Source organism: Pleurodeles waltl, chromosome 6, assembly GCF_031143425.1.
Source record: "Pleurodeles waltl isolate 20211129_DDA chromosome 6, aPleWal1.hap1.20221129, whole genome shotgun sequence".
NCBI classification, from domain to species: Eukaryota; Metazoa; Chordata; class Amphibia; order Caudata; family Salamandridae; genus Pleurodeles; species Pleurodeles waltl.
In genome coordinates, this window is record NC_090445.1 from 841486790 (window position 1) to 841510888 (window position 24099).

The 24099-nt window shown below is 45.6% G+C and overlaps 1 protein-coding gene across 2 annotated transcripts in view; it reads left to right on the forward strand.

Moving 5' to 3' along the window:
- The window catches only part of BTRC (beta-transducin repeat containing E3 ubiquitin protein ligase), a 1279452-nt gene that overhangs the window by 269547 nt on the left and 985806 nt on the right, over nt 1-24099 (forward strand). For both annotated transcript variants that reach the window (XM_069239553.1, XM_069239552.1), the window contains one exon: nt 21187-21294. In XM_069239553.1, coding sequence (XP_069095654.1) covers nt 21193-21294 — 102 coding nt within the window. In that variant the 5' untranslated portion in view covers nt 21187-21192. The remainder of the gene's footprint in view (nt 1-21186; nt 21295-24099) is intronic.

Genomic DNA, 24099 nt, shown 5'->3' on the forward strand with positions numbered 1-24099 from the left:
AATGTTGGTCCTACATTGTGTAGAGTAAGCGACAGTAGTCAACAAATCGACCCCACTGTAAGTGAGGATGGGGTAAAAGGGTTGCCATTTTCCACATTGCCACGCCAAGTTCCTGTCTTCCCTTAATAAGTTGCAGTTTCGATGTCATGATCAGGAATTAGCTATACAATGTAGTGCAAGGTTAAATTTGCTCCAGTAAAACAAACTTTTCCAAGCTGGTATTACAATTCCCTATGTACGTACTTACTACTCTTCCTTCAAATAGGCAAACATCTCCATGTTAGTATCACAATGTCCCAACAAATTTTGCACTTCTTTGCCAAAATAATAGTTCCCATGTTAGGTACTTATTTCTGTATCGGTATCACAATGTCCATTTTGGTACACATTTCCATGCGACATTCGCAATGCCCTAATTAGGCACACATATTTATGCCAGTAGCACAGTGTCTTAGTTCGATTCACATATCCGTTTCACATTCACATTTGCCCCAGTTAAATTCACGTTGCCATGCCAGTATAACGCTGCAGTCAAGTATACATTTCCAAGCCAGCTTCACAAATGTTAGTTACACGTTTCCTGACATATTTACAACGCTGAGGTTAGGCACACAAAAACCATGCTCTAATCAGGTCCTCTTTTCCATCCAAGGTTCACAGTGCTCCATTCTGATGGATACAACTACCTGTGGATTCCTCACTCATTGATTCCTCACTCATTGAATTTTCCCCCATGCGCCAGCATCCGACGGAAATTTTCTCCTAGCTTCTGCACGTCGATGAGGACGTCATAATTGCCCGGCTCCCACGCGACGCCGTCTGACGTCATACGGGCAATAAGAGGTCCTCGCCGGCGTGCTGACGTCAGTTCCCTTTTTTCCGTGCCTTCAAGCGATGGTTATTCTTCGAGGGAGCAACTGTTTCTGCTCTGCGTAGTTACAGTTTCTATTTCTTTCAAGATGTCTCACCGAAAGTCGGGCTTTAAGCCTTGTAGAGAGTGCGGAGGCAAGATGTCGGTGACAGACCCACATGTGGATTGCTTGTGGTGTCTGAGCTCCGACCATGAAGTGGAGAAATGTGAATTGTGTCAACGCATGAATCCTAAGGCGTTGAAGGAATGGGAGGCTAAGCTGTTTTTGGCAAAGTCCAAAAAGAAAGAGAAGCGGCATCAGCGCAGGTCGTCATCGCCTAAATCTCATCAGCGCCACCGTGACTCCCGGCCCCTTAGTGAATCTCGGCGCCGGTCGAGTAGAGAGCGTTCACCCTTGAGGTCGCCTTTGGTTCGGCGCCGTAAGACATGGGAGGTTAGTCCCACCATCACTCCTCAGCCGCAGTCGCCTCTCGCTTCCCCGACTTCTCCGACGACTCCGCCATCTGTCTTCGAGGTCGTACCTCAGCAGGAACCAGAGTTTTCACCTGCTTCAGAGATGCCGGGGCCGGCGCCGTTATCACCTCGAGCACAGGCTCCGCAGTATCCGTCATTCCCGGCGCCAGGTGCTGATAGTTCCGCATTTCTAAATGCGATGTTTGCCATTTTTCAACAGATGGCTCCAGGTGATGGTCTGGCTGGTCCTTCGGGGCCATTGGCCTTTAATATTGTCTGCTCCGGCTCCTTTACGACCGGCACCTTTCATGCCCTTCCTTCCAATGGGAGGTGCTGGCTCGGCGCTGGTTCCTTTGGCGTCGCCTACACGACCTGCGACTCGGATGAGGACTGCTGTCCCGGTGCCGGAGAGTTCTTTGCCTTCTCATCCTCTGCCTCGGTCGGCGCCGAAGAAGCCCACGGCGCCGATGGATCCGGTGTCAGATGGATCAAAGGATCGGCGTCAGGCGAGGTCATCGACGACGGCGGGCGCCTTGTCGATGCCAAGAATCGAGGCCAGGCTTCATTCTAGGAGGCTAGCTCTTCGCCTCCTTGAAGAACAGGAATATAGAAAGCAGGCCTTGGAGGAGGGTGAGATTGAAGAGCCTCTTGTAGATCTTCACGGTTTGGACACTGCAAGTGGCTTAGACACTTCTCCAGAGTGGGATTTAACATCTCCTGGGGAATATACAGAGGAAGCTGCTTCTTTCCACTCTGTTTTAAGGAAAGCAGCTGACTTTTTGGACCTTCCCCCCCCCCCCGGTGGCTGAGGCAAAACCCAACATACTGACAGAAGTGCTACATCCGGCTTCAGCAGTTGCAGATCCACTTTTGCCTTTTAATGAGGCTCTCCTAGATCCAATTCTGGAGGTTTGGAAAAAGCCAGTTACATCTACGGCTGTTAATAGGACAGTGGCGTGCAGATATCGTGTGGCTCCTGTGGATCCAAGCTTTTTGTCGAGGCACCCGACTCCAGAAAGCTTGGTTGTACAAGCTTCATGCTCATTACGCACTGCTCCAGGTTCTTTTCCGGGTGTGCCTTCGGACAGAGACTATAAAAGATGGACCAGTCTTCAAAAAATACATTTTCATCTTGTACTATGGCCCTCAGGTCCACGAATGCCACATGTATCTTGGGCAGATACATCTACGCCCTTATGGAGGAGATCAAGTCATCTCATTCTGAATTGCTTCAGGAGGTTTTGGGCCTTGTGTCCGATGCTCAGGCTGCGGCGACCCAAGTAATCCAATCAGGGCTGGACACAACTGATTCTGTGGCCAAGGCTATGGGCACCACTGTTGCTACGAGGAGACAGGCCTGGCTTCGTTCTTCAGGATTTTCATCAGATGTTCAATCAGCCCTGCTGGATCTACCCTTTGATGGGGATAAACATTTTGGGTCGAAGGCGGACTCTGCCCTTGAAAGATTTAAAGAGAGAAGAGCCACAGCAAAATCGTTAGGCTTGCAGGCCTCCTCTTCTGTTTCTTTTTGACTGTTCAGAAGATTAAGGGGGTTTGGTCGTGGCTCCTCCTTTCGGGGCAGGTTTCAGCAGCAAGCCGCCACTGCCCTCCCCTATAGATCATACAGGGGCAGGGGCAGGGGTAGGGTTCGAACCAGAGGGGCCACCCAGCAGCACTCTTCCTCTGGAGGGGTGCAGCATGGGAAGCAGCCTTAGTCGTCCACCAATTCCTTTGCATACCACTCCTGTAGGGAGGAGGTTAATGAACTTTCTCCACATGTGGGAGGCAATAACATCGGACTCCTGGGTCACCAGTATTGTGGGGAAAGGCTATGCCCTTCCCTTTCGGGAGTTTCCACCCCCCATCCCGCCCCTTCCATCCTTTTGTTCAGAAGAACATCTCCTGTTGCTAGAACAGGAGGTTCTAGTCCTCCTTTCAAAGGGTGCAGTGGAGTTGGTTCCAGAGCAGGAGAGGGGTCAGGGTTGTTATTCAAGATATTTCCTGATCCCCAAGAAGGATGGTCGGTTGAGACCAATCCTGGACCTAAGGATTTTGAATTGGTTCCTCAAACAGGAAAAGTTCAAGATGCTGACCCTAGCTCAGGTGCTTTTGGCGTTGAACAAAGGAGATTGGATGGTGTCTGTCGACTTGCAGGATGCTTACTTTCATATCCCGATACTCAAGTCGCACAGGAAGTATCTCCGGTTTGTGGTGGGATCGCAGCACTATCAGTTTGCGGTCCTTCCATTTGGTCTTACTTCAGCACCTCGAGTCTTCACAAAAGTGATGGCGGTGGTTGCAGCAGAGCTCAGAAGGAAGGGGTTAGCAGTATTTCCTTACCTAGACGATTGGTTGATCAAAGCCAAGTCTCCGGAGCTCGTGTTGCGTCACCTGCAGTCGACAACCCAGTTGTTGTTCGATCTGGGCTTTTCGGTGAACGTGCCCAAATCTCACCTGGAGCCCTCTCAGCACCTCCTGTTCATAGGGGCAGTACTGGACACAACATTGAATCGTGCCTTTCCTCAGCCTCAGCGGATTAGGACATTCAGGCGTTGGTTCCAATGTTTCAAAGTGGAGCGGTCATTCCAGTCCTCAAGGTCCTTCGTCTGCTCGGTCTGTTCGCTTCTTGCATTCTGTTGGTCACTCATGCACGCTGGCACATGAGGGCTCTTCAGTGGTGCCTCCGAAAGCAGTGGTCTCAGTACAAAGGGGATCTCGAGGGAACGGCAAAGATTTCCAGAGACGCTGCAGTGGATCTTCAATGGTGGGCTGCGGACGGCAACCTTTCCTAAGGAAGGCCGTTCTCGCTGCCTCCTCCAGTGGCCACAGTGATAACGGATGCTTCCACTCTAGGGTGGGGAGCTCATCTGGGGGACCTGGAGGTCAAAGGTCATTGGTCTCCAGTGGAACAGATGTTTCACATAAATCTGTTGGAATTGCAGGCGATTCGTCTGTCTCTCAAGGCCTTCCTCCCTTCCCTTCGCGGTCAGTCAGTTCAGGTCCTGACGGACAACACTACTGCGATGTGGTACATCAACAAGCAGGGAGGAGTAGGGTCGTACCTTCTCTGTAGAGAAGCTCTGCGGCTATGGTCCTGGGCAAGGGACCATCGGATTTGCTTGGTAGCAAACCATCTGGCCGGAGTCTTGAACGTGCGTGAGGACAGTCTCAGTCGCCACTTCTCGACCGATTACGAGTGGCGTCTTCATCCAGATCTAGCCCTGCGTATCTTCCAGATGTGGGGATTCCTTCGGGTAGATCTTTTTGCCACTCGGGAGAACACGCACTGCCCGCTGTTCTGCAGCCTCCAGTATCCGGTGCAAGGAACGTTGGGGAACGCGTTTCAGATGTCCTGGTGCGACCAGTTGCTTTATGCGTTTCCCCCCATACCTTTGATTCCTCGGGTTCTGAGGAAAATTCACCAAGACCGGGCCCAAGTCATCTTAATAGTTCCGGATTGGCCAAGGAGGGTATGGTATTCGGATCTTCTCCAACTCTCCCTGTGCGCCCCGCTCCGTCTCCCTCACAGGGCAGACCTCCTCTCGCAATTGCAGGGGCAGGTTTTACACCCCCACCTCCAGAGCCTGCACCTTCATGCCTGGAGATTGAACGGGGCAACCTGAGTTCCTTTTCTCTCCCACCTGAGGTAGTGGATGTTATTTTATCGGCCAGGCGACACTCCACTAAATCTATCTACGCTAGCAGGTGGGCTAAATTTGTGAATTGGTGTGGAGAGAAGCAAATTGATCCCTTACGTGCCCACTTATCGGATATCTTGTCTTTTGCGCTGTCCCTGGCACAGAGGGGTTGTGCAATTGCGACAGTTAAGGGCTACTTGTCGGCTCTGTGAGCCTTTCTGTGTCTGCCTGACCAACCTTCTTTATTTAAATCTCCTTTAGTGTTGAGGTTTTCAAAGGGCCTGACTAATAGATATCCTCCCACTCCTTTCATTATGCCTCAGTGGGATTTGAACCTAGTTTCTTATGGGCTCACCGTTTGAGCCGATGCATTCTTGCCCCTTGAGGCTATTGGTTCTAAAGACTGTTTTCCTTGTTGCTATTACTTCAGCTAGAAGGGTGAGTGAGCTACAGGCTCTTTCTGTTAAGCCCCCGTACACATCCTTCTATGGGGATAAGGTGGTGTTGAGGACCAAGGCTGCTTTCTTGCCTAAGGTTGTTTCACCCTTCCATATGGGTCAGTCTATTACACTCTCCTCTTTTTATCCTCCGCCTCATCCTTCGAAAGAGGAAGAAAGACTGCATCGTTTGGACCCGAGAAGAGCACTGAGCTTCTTCGTCGACAGAACGAAGGAGTTTAGATTGGAAGATCAACTCTTCATCGGGTACGTGGGAAAGAGGAGAGGAAGGGCAGTCCACAAGAGAACACTCTCAAGGTGGGTCATTCTCTGCATTAAGCTGTGTTACTCTCTGGCAAAGAAGGAACCCCCTGATGGAATAAGAGCTCATTCCACCAGAGCTAAGTCGGCCTCTTCGGCCTTGGCTAGGGGTGTTCCTGTGGTTGACATCTGCAAGGCCGCAACTTGGTCATCCCTCCACACTTTTGAGGAGGGATGGCCATTTTGCACGGTCCGTGCTGCAGGATTTCTTGGTTTGACCATTCAGGCACCCTCCACTGAGTGCGGTACTGCTTTGGGACTCTATTCAATGAGTGACAAATCCACAGGTAGTTGTATCCATCAGAAGAACGAGTTACTTACCTTCGGTAACGCCTTTTCTGGTGGATACACTAGCTACCTGTTGATTCCTCACGGTATCACCCGCCTCTCCGTTGCCTGTCTGGTCTTACCAAGATTTCCTTGGGTGAGCTCCTGTTGGTAATTGATTTATTTATTCTGATGCAGATGTTATACATGCTTGCGTTATTTTTATATATATGTATATATATATATATATATACATATATTGCTATATATATATTTTTGTTATGATATAATTATATATAATTTATATGTATATATTTTTGCATATATGCATATTTATACGAATGTTTTCTCTATTTGATTTAATAAAATTTTATGATATAAGATTCTATTTGATGTATTCGAGGCACGTAAAACATGTTGGTACTGACGTCAGCACGCGGGCGAGGACCTCTTATTGCCCGGATGACGTCAGACGGCGTCGCGTGGGAGCCGGGAAATTATGACGTCCTCGTCGACGTGCAGAAGCTAGGAGAAAATTTCCGTCGGATGCTGGTGCACGGGGGAAAATTCAATGAGTGAGGAATCAATGAGTGAGGAATCCACAGGTAGCTAGTGTATCCACCAGAAAAGGCGTTACCGAAGGTCAGAAACTCGTTCGTTAGGTACATATATGGTGCTAATACCACAGTGTTCCTGTTAGGTATACATTCCCTTACCAGGCAAACAATCCTTATGCTATTTACATATTTGCATACATTACTAAAGTAACTCATTAAGGTACACATTTCTGTGTGATAACATGTAGATGCACATCTCTATGCAAAACCTAAAGGTACCCATTAAATACACAGTTCGATGTCGTGTTCTGAATTACCCAGTTTGGTATACTATTCAGCCACAGGTTAATAATGCTCTATTTTGCTACACCCTTGCATGCAGTATCAATGTGCCCCATACAGCTGCACATTTCCATGTCAAACTCATCATTCTCCAGTCTCGTAGACATGATGTTTTTGCATTATCACAATGCGTCTGTTTGGTGCACATTTCCATGCCAGAGTCACAATGCCACAATTAGCTACATATCTACATATTTCGGTGTTTTAACACAGGCCCTAGTCAGTAAAACAGTATTTTATTTTTAATTATTTATTATTTGTAGTTTTTTGTAAAACACTGCTTACCACCTAGTGACGTTTCAGAGTGTCCACAGAGGTAACATATGTTGGAAGGTGAGATGAGTGCTTTCCTCCATCAGCAGGGTGAACATTGTCAAAGCCTTAAAATTGCAGATGCACAGTCACATAGTTATAGTTAGATAAGGTAACTATCCAGTTTCAGGCTAAATTATGGCTTAAGGAATTGCAAGCTGTCTGAGATAATCAGATGTTTATATTTACCTGACCTTATTTTTGTTGTCAGACGAAGCAAAATGGCTAAGCTCTAATCTCCTAAGTGTGTAGTAGCAAAGATCCAGTATGGCTCACTATCGAAAGAGGCCTCCTACAGTATAGCACCCAGTTTTTCTTCTAACTTCCCTTAATAACTTCAGACAAATGTTTTACTGGAACAAAGGGCATGAAACTAAAATATGCAATTCAACATTTCTGCCATTATATAACAATAAAAAGCTAAAAGTTGTGCAGACTATGGGGGTTATTCTAACTTTGGAGGAGTGTTAATCCGTCCCAAAAGTGACGGTAAAGTGACGGATATACCACCAGCCGTATTACGAGTTCCATAGGATATAATGGACTCGTAATACGGCTGGTGGTAAATCCGTCACTTTTCCGTCACTTTTGGGACGGATTAACACCTCCTCCAAAGTTAGAATAACCCCCTATATGATTTGAGCAATACAGTGTGATGCAGAAAGACTTTAGGTGTGGCCCCCCTTGTCCTTTTGCTAACTTCAGTAACCTCAACTTTAATGTCTATGCCTTCCATCCACCTGAAAGCGCTGTCTCAAATCTAGATGTCTTTCATGATCTTCCAGATATAAACATGCTACCCAGTATTCAAAACAATGGCCACCTAGCTACAGGAATCTGAAAATTTGATGGAACAAAATTGGGAAGACTGTAGAGAGTACCCAGTCTTGTTCTACAAAGGATAAGTAATGTCTTCAGATCAACCTCCATCAATAATATCTCCACAATGTTTACGCAAACAAGGTGTGACTTCATACACAGCATTACATGTGCCCTTCGCAACCTTTCAAGGTTGGCTTGTCTTATTCAGAACTATGCTATCACTGGAAAGGTAATGCCCGCTCATTAATTCATGTCATATTCGACATTAATATCCGTCCATTCAAGCGCATCAGTTGGTATCATATTTCTGAAACAGATATCAACATAAATTGCAGGAGATCCTTCTTTGGGCGAGACTTCATAATGGACTTACTAATGGCAATGACACCCACGAAAATGATGTGTAATTGAAAGGATGCTGATAAACTATCTATGTATGCATGATGGTTCTGTCATGCCTGCAGCCGTGGAAGTCTAATGTGTAGTGTTATTAGACCAAAAACAAATAGTAATGTCTAATTGTGGATAAGCTACATGTTTTCATGTAGCAAGTTAAACCCCCATGAAAACCCAATTGCCATTATCTGTGTGTACCACAAAGTACTCTCTCCTGTCCCATGGGGATTTAACCATTACAGTGTGAATAAGGAACGGCAATAGGTCTGGGAAGAAAGGAATGCTATATGTTAATGTGAAGCAACACATGTAAATAGCATGGAGATATATTTGTATATGTGTGGAAACAAAGAGCTGTAGAATAACATTGGTGTAGGTTAGAAGGTCAGGTGACAGGCCAGGTCAGGCTAGACCTAAAAATCTATGTAGATTAATGACTGACCTCCTCCCATCTGTGCAGCTGCCAGAGAACAACATAAACTATCTAGTTATGTGAGATACCTTAATAGCATTCTAGTGTCATGTCTCTGCCCCTGTTGACGCTCAGGTGGCCTAATAAATAAACATTTTCACAGCTGTGAAGGCCAAGCATGTTTGTTTTGGAAGTACACATCTTCTGCCCAATCAGAACATGTACTGTTTGCTCCCAACTTATGGGCAAAGCCAAATCCCCTTTTTAGTTATAATTTTCTGGTGACAGCTGTGCTGTCAAGCCAGATCATAAAAAGAGGAGGAGGACTTACTTCCAGGTTTCCATTTCTCTTCTCCCTTGCTCCACCCTCTCTTATCTTCCAGTGTATGTTTTATTTTTCCTTTCCTCGCCTCTGTTCTCCACTCATCCCCACTCTTCTGCTTTATTATTTCGCAGTACTTAACTATGTACTGTTTTTCCTACCCCACTTAATGATTTTACTCTGTCTCCTTAGGCTGTGATTAAAGTGTTACTTTTTTAGGTAAATATATATCTATCCTTTGACCTTTCAAGACACCAAACTGTTTTCATAAGTATATTCTAAATCCCGTGTTAGACCCACACTGACTGAGTGCCTAGCACTCCTTTGCAGTGGCGGCCGGCAGCTTTAGGAGGAAGGGGGGCGGGCGACACACACACACACACTCACTCTTTCACATACAGACACGCACGCACATCCATTAAAAACCCTCATACCATTCAAACATGCACGCACACACCAAACATTCATTTTAAAAGATCGCACACACTCATTCTTTCACACACACGCATGCACGCACATCCATTAACAGCACTCATAACACTCAAACATGCACGCGCGCACCAAACATTCAATTTAAAACATCACACACATACACACACACACTTACCTTCAGCCTCCAGGTCCCAGGAGGGTTGGGACTGCTGCCTTCCCTCATTGGCTGACCTTAGGTCAGCCAATGAGGGAAGGCAGCAGTCCCAGCCTCGTCACAGAGTGGGATGGGGTCAGTGAGACTGCTGACCCCACCCCACTCTGTGATGAAGTGTCACTGATTGACACTCGCCCTGGGCACTTCAGGGCTTAAACCTGAAGCGCCCAGGGAGAGTGTCAATTGGTGACACTTTCCTCATCACTCAGGGGAGGGCCTCAAGGCACCTTTGCTGAGCCGAGGAGGTCACGACCATAGGAGCTGTGACCTCCTCAGCCCAGCAAAGTTCACCTCAGGCAGCCAGGAGTGTGCGCAAATCGCGCATGTCTGCTCCTTGCTGCCTGAGCTGAACATGGAGAGTGTCTGTCAGGCTGACCTTTGTTCAGCCTGACAGACACTCTTCATGAGGGGCAAAAGGTGGGGGATTGTGGCCCCTCCTCCCTAAAGGACGGGCCGCCGCTGCTCCTTTGTACAGTTTCTGCTAAGTTCAGACATTGTAAACGCTACCCAGTTTTCTTTAAAACGATCTTAAATTTGCTGTTATAACTATGTGATCCCCATTAATTAGACTCACCCATGATTTGTTTTCGCTTCAGATATTCACCAAAACCATGATACGTTAATAACTTGTTGAAAATGTCTAGTTTTCATAGGGTAACCATTTGCTGGCACCAGACCTTTTTAGACATACTCTACCTACATAAATGCATTTTTTGTAACATAACATAAAAAATTATTTCCTCTTTCTACATGTATTTTGTCATTACACAAAAGCATGCTTTGTAAATTTAACACACTGCAAATAGAGCTGCATCCATTTGTGGCCTTTTCCAGTCAACACACTCCTGTTATATCCGTCTTTCACTAACCCTGAGGATTAATAACAATAAACATAAAACATCTGGCAACAGTTTTATGTGTTTTAAGATTTTGCATTATTTTATGCTACTTTTTATTCAAATGCTTTTACGCTCATGTTTTTCAAAATTAACAGTGATAACTATTTTTCATACTCTCCTTCATAATGCACTGCTTGTTTTTGTCAGTGCTGTTAATAGCAGATGTTACTACGGCTAGATGAGACTCCACTGACCTTCTGGTCAACGTCTGCTCGCTCTTTCAGGCCCAGGTCCACCTGCTGCTGCCTGTACGTCTGATCGATCAAGAGCCTGCCAGCTCTGAGATTAAGGCCTGCTGCCACACAAAGGCTCTTCCCTACGCCTCATCCTTGGTGGCATAGTGGCCATCTGCGTCTGTTCTGTCTCTGTCTTTTTTGCTTTTTCCTTTTTATCACTCTTTTCACCCTTTTTGTCTGTTTTCCACTTTTCGCCTAGTTTTCTGTTTTCTCCCTTTCACTTTCACACCATTTCCCCGTGCTCCCCCTCCTGCTGCCCCTATGGCCCGACCCCCTCCCTGCGAAGTGCATTCCCACCCTCTCACATCCCAGCTGACCAGACCCTCCCTCAGCTCCTTAATGGTTGCTATTGCGCAGTGAAGGGTGACTCCTCTGACCTTCTGGTCAGTGTCTACTCACTCTTTCAGGCCCAGCTCTATCTGCTTCTGCCTCTACATCTGATCTCATCAAGAGCCTGCCGGCTCTGCGATCAAGGCCCTTCTCCACCCGTAGGCTCCGTCTGAGCCTCATCCCTGGTGGCCTAGTGGCCATCTGCCTCTGTTCCTTCTCTGTCTTGTCTGATTTCCTCTTTTCACCTGGTTTTGTTTTCCCCTTTCACTTTTGCACCATTTCTCCGCGCACCGCCCACCGCTGCTGCCTCTGTGGCCCGCCCCCTCCCTGCTTTTTTTCCTCTTTAGCACTCTTTCCACCCTTTTTGTCTATTTTCCTCTTTTTGCCTAGTTTTATGTTTTCTCCCTTTCACTTTCGCATTGTTTCCCCCATGTCCTCCTGTGGCCCCACCTCCCATCTGACCAGACTCTCCCTTCGCCCTCCCCTTCTTAATGGTGGCCACTGTATGGCCATGCTGCTGGCACACCAAACAAAAAAAAAAATAACAAGAGCAACTCAGAATGTTCATGTGAACCTGGGTACAGTCATTAATGAGGCACACATTCATGTGAAACTCATTTTAAAATATTTTTACGTTTCAGGTAAACAATCAGTCAAACTGTTAAGATATGAGCAGTTATTAATCTGCAGTAAGTTTCCGTCGTAAGTCTCTTGGACAGATACAATACAGCCAGTATCCAACTATATAGGAAAACATGTTATTTTTATTACTGTAAAACATTATCATGGCACAAACTCTCTCTCTTGTGATAAATAAACACAATAGTGGAAAAAGGTGCATCCCAAGTGACACAAGAACACCACATAAAAAAGAAGAAGAAGCAAACAATCGAGAAATTGTTGGTCTTCCTCCAATCTCTGGTGTATCTCTCAAAAACAGCCTATTTAAAAATCCCAACACATTTATCCATACAGTATATTTTCTTAATTGAAAACATAAAGAGTATGGTCTGTCTTTTTAAATTGTCGACAACGTTAAAGAGGGGTACCATGGTCTCATCTGGACAAACGGTGACCTGGGGAATGGTTGTCCTTAGAATCTCAATTGAAAACGGATAGATGATCACATCTTGGCTTTTTACAAAAAATGTCCAAATGCCTAAATATCAAGTTAGTTTCTATTTAGTTCTCAATTAGCCTTTCCGCTGGAAACACTTGCGTTACGGAGGGGCCACATTTTTAAACAGAAGGCTAATTGAGAACTATATAGAAATAGACTCAATATTTAAGCTTTTGGACATTTTTTGTAATAAGCCAAGATGTGGTCCGCAAAGACCGGCCCTCTCGACAAGGTGGCGGACTGGCCATCACACACAAAACCACCCTCCGCCTGACAGCCAAAGCAGAGGAACACTCCCCCCTCATGGAACACCTCCTTTTCCAGATGCTCGTCACCCCTAAGTCCACCTTCATCTACAGGCCACCTGGCCCCGTCCAGCCTTCAGCGACTCCACCGTTTGTTATAGCTCCCCACGCACTCGCTTCCACCAACTACCTTCTCCTTGATGACTTCAACTATTACATCGAAAACCGCAATGACCACAACACCGCTTCCCTGCTCGAGAACCTCGCCACAATTGGTCTCAAGCAACTGGTCACCTCGCCAACACACACCGCTGGACACATACTCAACTTTTTTTTTCGCCAGCAACAACGTCACCGTCGACAACACCTCCATGCTACACTGGAACAACTACCACTGCATTAATTTCTCGGTCAACACACCTACAGTCCACCCCCACACCCTCTGCTCCACACACAGGAAATGGAACCAGAACACTGAGGAACAGCTCACCAACACCCTCAGCAAGTCACTGCCTTCCCATGCCACAGACACAAACATCTCAGCACGGAACTTCCACCAATGAATCTCCGAATGCACCAACACCTTTGCGCTACTCCGAATGACCTCAGGTAAATTAACATCAAGAAGGCCAGCTGGTTCTCCCTGCACTCCAGGATTCCAGTCGCACCTGCAGATGGCTAGAAAAAAGATGGAGAAACAGCAAGTCCCCGGAGGACCTTGCGGCCTTCAAATCCTCATCAAATCCCACCACAAAGTCATCAAAACCACTAGGAAAGCCACCTTGCAGGACTGTATCGGCGCCACCGAACACAATACCAAAGAGCTCTTTGCCGTGTTTAAAGAGTTTGCCAAACCCCAGTCGGACTGCTGAGAACATCCCTCCTTCACAGGACCTCTGCAACAGACAAGCCACCTTCTTACTTAGAAAAATCAAGGACATATACAAAAGCTTCAGACCCCAGGACCCTCCGAACCCGCCAACAACCCTCCAGCCCGGATCCTCCAAACCTTCACACATCGTGTACTGCTGGACCTACCTCACCACGAACGAGACCCCTTTCCATGAAGAGCAGCATCCACTCCGGAACCCCTACCGATCTCTGTCCCCACCACATTTTCAACAAAGCCAACAACTCCATCACACCTGAGCTCCGCAACACTCTCAACTGCTCCATGGGAAAGGCTACCTTCCACGAGGACTGGAAGCACTTCCGCTCCTGAAGAAACCCACGGCTGACCCACACCCTCTGCTCCAGGCTCCACGCAGCCAACATCTGCGGCAAGGCCTTACAGAGGATACCCTGCTTCCTGACAGGCAGAATAGAAAAAGTCAGACTCCCACCATACTTGTCAGAACCTAGGGATCAGCTGCGGAGTACCCCAGGGCTCCTGATTCCCACACTTTTCAACATCTACATGGCCCCATTCACGTCCATTGTCAGAAACAACGTACTGAATATCGTCTCCTATGTCGATGACACCCTGCTGACCATCTCACTGACCGAAAACCCAACAACTGCCAAGAAGAACTTCCACAACGGGATGGAAGCCGTCGCCGTCTGGATGAAGGAGAGCTGCCTCAAGCTCAACTCAGACAAAACCAAGATCCTTATCCTGGGGCCATCCACATCAGCCTGGGACAACTCCTGGTGACCTGTTCCACTTGGCAGCCCCTCCACCCTAACAAACCATGCACACAACCTCAGCTTCACCCTGGATTCATCTCTTGCCATTACCCACCAGGTCAACTCTGTTGCATCTTCCTGTTTCCACACACTCCGACTTCTCTGGAAGATCTTCAACGACTACAACAAGACCATAACTCACACCCTGGTCACCAGCAGACTCGACTGTGGCAACCCCCTCTACACTGGCACGACCCAGAAGAATTTGAAGAAATTACAACACATCCAGAATGCCTCCGCCAGACTCATCCTGGACATCCCCTGCCACAAACTCCTCACCAAACACCTGAGACATCTATACTGGCTCCCTGTCAAGAAGAGGATCAACTTCAAATTCCTCGTCCATGCCTACAAGGCTCTGCACGACCTGGGACCCACCTACCTAAACCTCCCTATCACATTCTGCTCCCCGACAGACTTCTCCGCTCCACTCAACAGGCACTAACCACCGTACCCTGCATATGGAAGACCTCAGCTGGAAGAAGATCCTTTGCCAGTCTAGCAGCAAAGAGCTGGAACACCTTGACCCTCCACCTCAGGGAGTCACCATCATTACCTCGATTCAGGAAGGACCTTAAGACCTGGCTCTTCGACTGAAGCACGGAGGACCGACCCCTGCAGCACCTTGAGACCCTTATGGTTGAGTAGTGTGCCCTACAATGTCTGATTGATTGATGACAATAATTATTGTACAGAATGTGCCAACCTAGAAAGTATGAAGCCTTGAATCTGCCTAGCAGGGATTTAAGCTTTCTGCTTCCAAGATCATTATCGGTTGCACTGTCTGTGATTTTTGTCATTTTGTCATTTATGATAGCAAGGTGGATTGTGATTATATATATATATATATATATATATATCTTTTCTATCAGTGGTTTATAGCTGGCTGTTATGGAGTCTTTGGCATCACAGAAACTATATTTGGTTTTGTGGCTGATGAATATAGAATGTGAACTTTGGTGAGTTGCTATGTACTGCTGGTCACTGTGTTCAGATCCTTCTTTTTTACCTCTGTATTTGAATGATTCCAGAGGCATTCTGGCTTATCCATTATTTGAGGCGGGCAGTGGCAAGCTTGGTGCGTCCAGTGATGAGCAGTGCCTGTGTATCACTAGTAGTAGGAGCACACCGAACATGAATGTTTGTATGGATCAGGAAGCAGTCAGCTGGGATAACATTAGTTCCCCTGACCCGGAAGGCCTCTAGTATGGTGAGGTACAGAATGTGGAGATAGGTAGGTTGGGTGCACTTCATCACACTTAATCTGACTGGTAGCCGACACCCATGGTCTTCAGCAGGTCGTCAGCATATGAGTCACCTTGAGCATATTAAGGTGTACATTTTAATACAGATTGTCTGTAGTCCATAAACTTAGGTGCTCACTAGCATTGCTGACTTTGTCACTGGACACTATGCCAAATTGTAGTTATTTTTGTCCCAGACAAGTAGGCCCTTTCCCTCTATTTATCTCCTTTGCAATCAGTGTTTCTTAATAATTTTCAAAAATTCCGTTTATCTTAAACTGCAGTGTTCTGCTAATTCTGAAGTTGGACCCATCACCGTTGGGTCTTGAACCTTCAGTCTTTAACAATTTCCAGTGACAGTATTCTTGACTTTATGATCCTGATGCATAGTCTTTGTATGGTTCACTGCCACAACAGTCCATTGAAATATTACTACTTAGATGGCATTACGCATGAGTGACCACTACTGAAATTGCAACTACAGAGAAGGTCAGTATATTGTTAAAGTTAAGAAATGTAATTTCCAAATATGATCATATCATTAGGGATACGCTTAATTTAATATTATTATTTAAAAAAGGGTCATGGCTTTCTATTTAAGTTAATTAATTTAACATAATTTTATTTAAATTAATTAATTGTTAGGGTAAATGAATTTAAATTAAATGGCACAAACTGTTTTCACCTAAAATTGTTAACAGTTAATTTAGGTTTGGCATTAGGTGTAGGTTGAGAGTAATTATTAATTGAATTGATAAAAAAATATAAATTGCGGAATATGGTTTGAGTAATATGAAGTGTAGGCTAGGGATAATTATTTTAATTAAATTTATATTAATTTTATCTGCGTGACTGCATTAGGATAATGATAAATAATTGCATTTATTTTAAATTAAGGGATGTGGTTAGAGTTGGCTTAAAGGTCACATTAATGTATTCCCTACTGAATTGGAGGAGAATTGCTGTTCGCTAATCCACACCTCGCAAATGGGACAGTGAACTCTGTCTCACCAACCAGACCGGCCCATAGCCTTAGCCACCTCATTGAGCAAACTGTAGTCGCCTGACAGTTCAACTAGCTGCCCACATAGATCACCAAAGTCAGACACCAGGAAACTATCTCCCCATAACACAATCAGACCATCTGACAGAACGCACATACAAGGCATCCTCTGAGACTGACCTGAAACACACGCTCCCTCACACTACTCTACTACAAACCCATTTTGACCTACTAGAACACAAAATAGACTTTATGAGTGCAGATCTAAAAACCATCCTAAACAAACTTCAGTTGGCCACACTAGCAGTACATGAGACCAAAAAGTATTCAACCTCTATCGTGTCTGGGACAAGGGGGTGTTTTTTATTATAAAACAGCTGACATTCTAAGAAAAGGTCCCCACGTATGAGTGTGTGTTTTCTGCGAACATTGGAGACACAGCATACCATGTTTGTCAACAACCCTATCTGACTGTAGCCTTGGAAAAAGCACAGAGTGAAATAAATGTCCTGCAAAGAATGTAATGCTTTCCTAGGCGAAAGTACAATGAGATAATAAAATAAAACAGCACTGCAAATATTGCTATTGCTAGAAAAATAAAGCAATGCTGAATTAAATGCAACAGGGTTAAAGTGCATTGCAGCAGTCCTAGTTAGCTTAAGACTAACATGTCTAAAACATGGCTAAAATAGCTATAGAACAGGGTGAACCCATAATAACCTGATATTTGTTCCACACATTCATAATCCCCCTAACTCCCCCACTACCCCGACGTCAGACCTAAAATGTATGCTACTCAACTGCAGATCAGTGGGCAAATATACCACAGACATAGCCGAAGCAATCATATCACTTGAACTATATATATTTTTCCTGACTGATCCTTCCTCTCCACTCGTGGGTTCACTAGTACCTCCGAACTTCAACTTAAAAAGACTTCATCGCCCCGAAAGGCATGGTGGAGGTGTAACTGCGATTTATCGCAACTCCCTCCAGATCTATTCCTTCCCAGTATCTAACTTAACATCTTACTTGACTGTTAATGGGACTGAGGTGCTTTGATCATATCATACCATCAATGAAGTCCCTACAATGGCTTCCAGTCGAAGCTAGCATCATCCTCAAGATAGCCTGCCTGACGCACAAAGTCCTGCACTAAATGTACACCTGAGTACCTAGCACACAATCTGACTTTATCAGGAGGTAGTCGCTCTCTTAGAAGTGCGAGCTCCTTCCTACTTGAACCAGTGAGATTTAGGAACTCACTAACACAAGCTTGTGCTTTCTCCGGTTTGCCCCATAAAATATGAAACCCTCTACCACCAGTGATTTGGCTGAACCCATCAACTAGGGTTTTCAAAAGGATTTTTTTAATAGATTCCTCCCGGGCTGAGTTGACCTTGAGTCAGCAATGTAACCACACTACAACATCTCTACACCATAAACCTGCAAGGTCCTTGCATGTGGGACATGGTCAGACCATGAGGACACTGATCCTTGTGCTGTTGATGCACAGTACTGCCCATAAGATGTGTGCAGACAAAGTTATCTGTTATATCAATAAGATACTCCTGTTGGTTTTGTAGGATGTATATAACGGCATCTGCCTTTGCTCTGTACAGTGCTATGATACCTATGGGTTATGTTCACGCTTTATAAAACTCTCAAAATAAAATAGTTAAATAAAAATAAGGTTATCAAATATATTTAGTTATGTTTGATTTGGTTTAAGGCTAGGACTACTTCACTTATAATGACATAAATTTACATAATTACACTCAAAGTATTAACACACAGTCCTGGGCATTCTTATCAGTATTTTCATTAAACTGAGTCCTACTAATTTGTCACAGTCTTTACATTTTCAGGCTGAGACATGCCAGTCACAGTCAGATGCATGAGCCCTTTAAATTAAACAGGAATGCCTAGTCCCTTTACCTTGTTCCAAGGATTTAAATACCTCACATTTTTCCTCATAGGTCAGTTTGCAATACCCAAGCTAAAGAAACTTACAACAGATGGAGACTTGATACCCAAAATCTTATCACTTGATCCCTCTTCATAACCACGGTCCTGTTTGCAGGATGGCATGCTTCAGAAACGCGACATGAATCCCACACCACTCATGAACGTCCTAGAAGCATTTATTTAATGTATTAAACGAACCATCTTCTCATGGCCCCAGATAACTTACTAATAAGCTAGATATGGGGACCACTATATACACCAGGCAGAGGTGAGCAACATTGCTTACAGCAGACAAAACGTCAGGGTACCAGAATTCCCAAACCTAAATGTTCCTAGAAACAAATAATGCCTTAAAAATATAGTCATCTGACCTTCTCTAATGGCACTGTCCAAAGGGTGAAGTAGGAAGGCCTCTGAACAATGGTATATCTTTCGGGACCACTAAAGAGTCAGAAAACCAGTTACCCTCACCTATGGCATTCCTGCTGAAACCACATTAGAGAAGAGAACAAAATGTCCCAAAAAAAAAGAAAAATTGGCCTGAAAGGAATAGATAATATATGTTGAAAAATGCTACAGACTAATCGTAAACACAAAATTGCTGCAGACCAAGTGTAAAAAAGCTTAAAGCTGGTAGGATACACAAAGAAACACCCACGGAAGCATCTAAAAATAAACAATCTAGTGAGGAACACACCCTTTGCATCAGCAAAATATCTGCACAGAAAACTCTAATTCTTTCTGTACATATAGGGGACATAGCTTACTCGCTGTGACCGGTGGGGCTACTACCAATGGGAATTTACACCTCATTATTCAGATTAGAAGGTGACGGGTGGAGGATTATTTCAGCAGACATACCATGCTTAGTGACAGTTTCTGCTTTCATTACTTCCTGGTGGATGGGCACAGCCTCATTTACATGGGGGCACACTCAAAGAAGGCCAACACCATATCACCACAGGCAACTAATATCAAATCTGTAGAATATTGCCAGGAATGAAAGATAACATCCAAGATTAGACAAGCCTTTAGCTGGGCTAACACTGGGTTATGTGTGTGTGTGTGGGGGAGAGGGCACAAGAAAAAAAAAAAAAAAACAAGAGGCCTGCCAATCTCTACCAAACCCCCCACCCCACCTCGTTATTCCGACGGAGAGCCGCCAACAGCCATACTTGCGGGCGGCGGGGAAGTGGAGGTTGCTCCACCTCCATGGCCACGCCAACAGAACACACCCCCCAGCGAATCACGTCCTGTGATTCGCCGTGGCGGTGTTCTGTTGGCGGTGTGGTGTCGGCGGAGCTGCCCCCATGGCTCCCGTCCCCTCCCGGAGGATCGACGGACCAGGTAAGTCGATTGTCCGTTAGGGGAGGGGGGGGGGTTGTGTGCGTGCATGGGGGTGTGCATGTGTGTATGTAGAGGGGGTGTGTGAGTGCGTGTATGGCTGTGAGTATGTCTGTATGGATGTGTGCGTGTATGTTTGAATGTGGGTGTGCGTGTCTGACTGTGTGTGTGGATGTAGACATGTATGTCGGGGTGTGTGCGTGTGTGTGTTGGTGGTGCCTGTCGGGTGTGTGTGAGTATTGTTATGTTGGGGGTCGGGGTGGGGAGGGTGGCCCTGCCACCTTTGGGGGGTGGCAGGGGCGGTGGGGGGTAAGGGAGGGAGTCACGGTGGGGGGTGGGGGAGACCCCTATCAGTGCCAGGGAAGGAATTTCCTGGCACTGATAGTGCTTACCGCCATGGAATTCATGGCGGTTGAAACCGCTGGAAATCCACGGCGGTAAGCCGGGTCCAAATACCACCGGTGGTATACTGACCGCCGCCGGGCTGGAGACCCAGGTCTCCAGCCCGGCCGTCGTCTACGCCCTGGCGGGCGGGACGGAGAACCGGCGGTTGACCATGGCGGTAACCACCATGGTCATAATACACCAAGGTAAGACCGCTAGCCTATTGGCGGTGTTACCGCCAGTTCTCCGCCATCCGCCAGGGTTGTAATGACCCACATAATCCTTTTGTGCTCAGATACTGCCTCAGAACCGTGTATAAATACTATACAAGCTGTATTTTCACATAATGAGGCCATTGATTTCTAACAGAACACTGTCCATTCAGAAGGCCCACTCTCACCCCATCTCCAAATATTTTTGATAGGTAAGGTGGATAGGTGAGACAGCCTCCAGGATGCATTACATTTGCTCTGCTACCTTAACTTGCCTATGTGAAAGCATTTTCCATGAATTTGTACCTGTTTGTAATCTGGTATACTAAGGATCTGAACAAGATTTCTCCCCTGTGAACGAAACTTTAAATCGCCAGTGCCCACAAAAATGAAATGTTATCCACCCTTTCAAAAACTTTCCCCAAGTAGATTATCATATGATTTGGCTTTTTCTTGTGTGGATTTGATAAGAGAGGAGCTCTAAACCTATGTTGCTTTTCACCAAGTCTAGTTAAAGACCTCAGTCGTGTTCTGTGTTTTATTTGTTGCTGGTGTTTTTCTGCTCTCTCATACTTTCGTAATGACAGTCATTTCAGTCTGTAATTTCAGTTGATTAATATATTCTCTAATCAAGCCTTAGGATATGCTGTAAAATGTTATCTTCTTCTAGCAGTGATCTTTGCTTTACCGCCTGTCTCATAGTCTTTTTCTCTTTACAGTGCTCTATGCCGAGGTCTCTATGGCTAGGTTGCTCTAGCCTAGCAGACAGTATGCCTTCTCTAAGATGCCTGTATAACCCTGGGACCGACACACTCAACGTTTTTCAGGTACTTTCTTTCTTGCTTTTGTTTATTTATTCTATGTTTGCATTTTTGTGGTATTCAGCATGGAATTTTTGGCCAGTGAGGCATTTCAAAGTAACTACGTCTGCTGAGATAAATGTGATATATTTTTAAATATGCATACAGTAAAGACACTTTTATTTGTGAAGTAAGTTTATCACTCCACTTAAGTCGTTTGATGTAATCCATCCAGCTCTCTATTGATGTGTCAAAATTGAAACTAATTATTACAATGTCACTATTAAAATAATCCTAAAATAAAACAAATGACAGTGCAGCTCACTCATGTTATGAGAAAAGAAGATGGGAGGAAGCTATCACTGTAACGTGATATACACTAAGTAGGGAAAACAGTGCTTCTTAAGTTATAATTGATACAAAGCTGGTTTCATTCATTTTCTCGCCCTCCTATCTTGGTAGTCTTGTGTAATACAGTGATATTTCCACTTCTATCCTTGGAATGATGACAACACATTAGCACCTTGTAAGATGATCCTATCTGATAAATTACTTAAGTGTCGTATTTGTTGATGAATTAACACCGAAAGGTTACAAGACTATGAAAGAACGTTTTAACCAGTAACTCCAGATTGTCAGTCTTCTACAGGTTTATGCTGAGTTTTTAACTGTTTGATGATTTTTTTTATAATGCCACTCACCTAAACACCGATCACTGCAGACGGACCTGTTTTGTCACCATTTTTCGAATGAATGTCAAACAATTCTTGTTGTTCCTTATAAGAAAATACCCCTGGAAGAAGAAAGTTCAGATATTATTCTTCCACACAGGCTTCTTTTTTCCTACATCAAATGAATGCAAATTACTATTAGAGCACAGTGGTGTGCTGATGTTAACAAGAAACACAGAGACACTTCAAGGCTCACTAAAAAGGTTGCATGAGCAGGCTTACTATAAATCTCAAGAGAAATGATGTTCCATTGATTGGCGGCCAAGAAAATACAGATCCTAGCCATGCATTTTTGATTGGGGTAGGCCTAGGTGGTTGGCAGTTGCTGCAAGAATAATTCCGGTGGTAATGTATGAAGAAATTTAGTGGAGGGCCACGTTGATGCAAGGCATGCTGATAAAAATTCAAAGTGGCTTGAAAATCGATTGCTTGGCAACAGGTAGCCATTGAAGAGCCACCAGCTGGCAGCCCCAGAATGAGTTTGGGAGAAACACTCTGGATAACTTGAAAGCATTGGATGCTGTAAGTGATCAAATTTAAGACTAGGGAAGTGCCATAAGCTGTGGCGTAGGCTCTCATTATCCTAATGAGACTACTGGATTTTGAGCAGCAAGATCGTTCACAGTGTGGGGGACTAAGGGGGTCATTCTGACCTGGCGGCCGGTGACCGCCAGGGTCACCGACCACGGGAGCACCGCCAACAGGCTGGCGGTGCTCCCGAGGGCATTCTGACCGCGGCGGTTCAGCCGCGGCCAGAAAGGGTAAACCGGCGGTCTCCCGCCGGTTTACCACTGCCCTTATGAATCCTCCATGGCTGCGGAGCGCGCTCCGCAGCCATGGGGATTCTGACACCCCCTACCGCCAGGAACAGGATGGCGGTAGGGGGTGCTGCGGGGCCCCTGGGGGCCCCTGCAGTGCCCATGCCCATGGCATGGGCACTGCAGGGGCCCCCGTAAGAGGGCCCCGCAAAGTATTTCAGTGTCTGCTAAGCAGACACTGAAATACGCGACGGGTGCAACTGCACCCGTCGCACCCCTGCAACTACGCCGGCTCATTTCTGAGCCGGCGTCCTCGTTGCAGGGGCATTTTCTCTGGGCCGGCGGGCGCTCATTTGGAGAGCGCCCGCCGGCCCAGAGGAAATGTCTGAATGGCCGCCGCGGTCTTTTGATGAAGGATTGTACTACCATTGCAAGTAAAAAAGCTGGATAACTTTACGCATCATACAGATGAAGAACAATAGTATGAGACAAGACAATGTATTTACTAAGAGATGGATCGCAGGTGGTCATATAATAAACCCAAGACTTTTGGCAGCTTCAACTGGAACAGGGATAGGTTGAAGTTCTACATCCCATTACAGAGTCGACTGGAAGCTTAAGGGGTTCCTGTTTCGCTATTGTTTAAATTGAAACAGTTTGATTTTATTCAGAAGGCTACCACCTACATACAAAGATTAAAACAGTGTTACACAGTGTCCAACTTGTAAATGAAATGGGCAATAATTGGGTCTCATCCGAGATCTCAACCCTAATGATTGCTTAAGCGAGGCAGATACTAAATATAGTAGGACTCAAAGAGGAGCTTTGGGGACCTCAGAGCAGACTGCTAAGGTGACAAGGGGACTTCATGGGGCCTTTCAGTGATAAATGAGGTGATCGAAGCCAGGTCAGAGCCTTAAATCCTGTAATGCTTAAGCTGTTTGATAAGTGTTGTGTAGGAGGCAGTGTCAAAGGCAGTACCCAGGCCCATTATATTCAATGCTGCTTCTCCTTCATGGTCAAATGTTATATGGAGATCATCAGCAACTCCTAAAATTGCAACTTTTGTCCCTTGCAGCAGACACCTGCTTGAACATGATCAAGAAAGGAATGAGTATTGGTGAAGGGCAAGATTTGTCTGTTGACCTTTCTCTTTATTGTTCTCTATTATTTTGAGGTGAAGAGGTAAGAGAAGCATAGACCTATAGCCCCTGAGATTACGGGGTCTGACCGAGGATCTGTAAGGAGTAGTACAGCAATTGCTAGTTTACATATCAAGGGAAGCGAGGCAAGTGCATGGGAAATGTTGCATAAAGATTCTGTTGCTTGAGTTATATTTTACA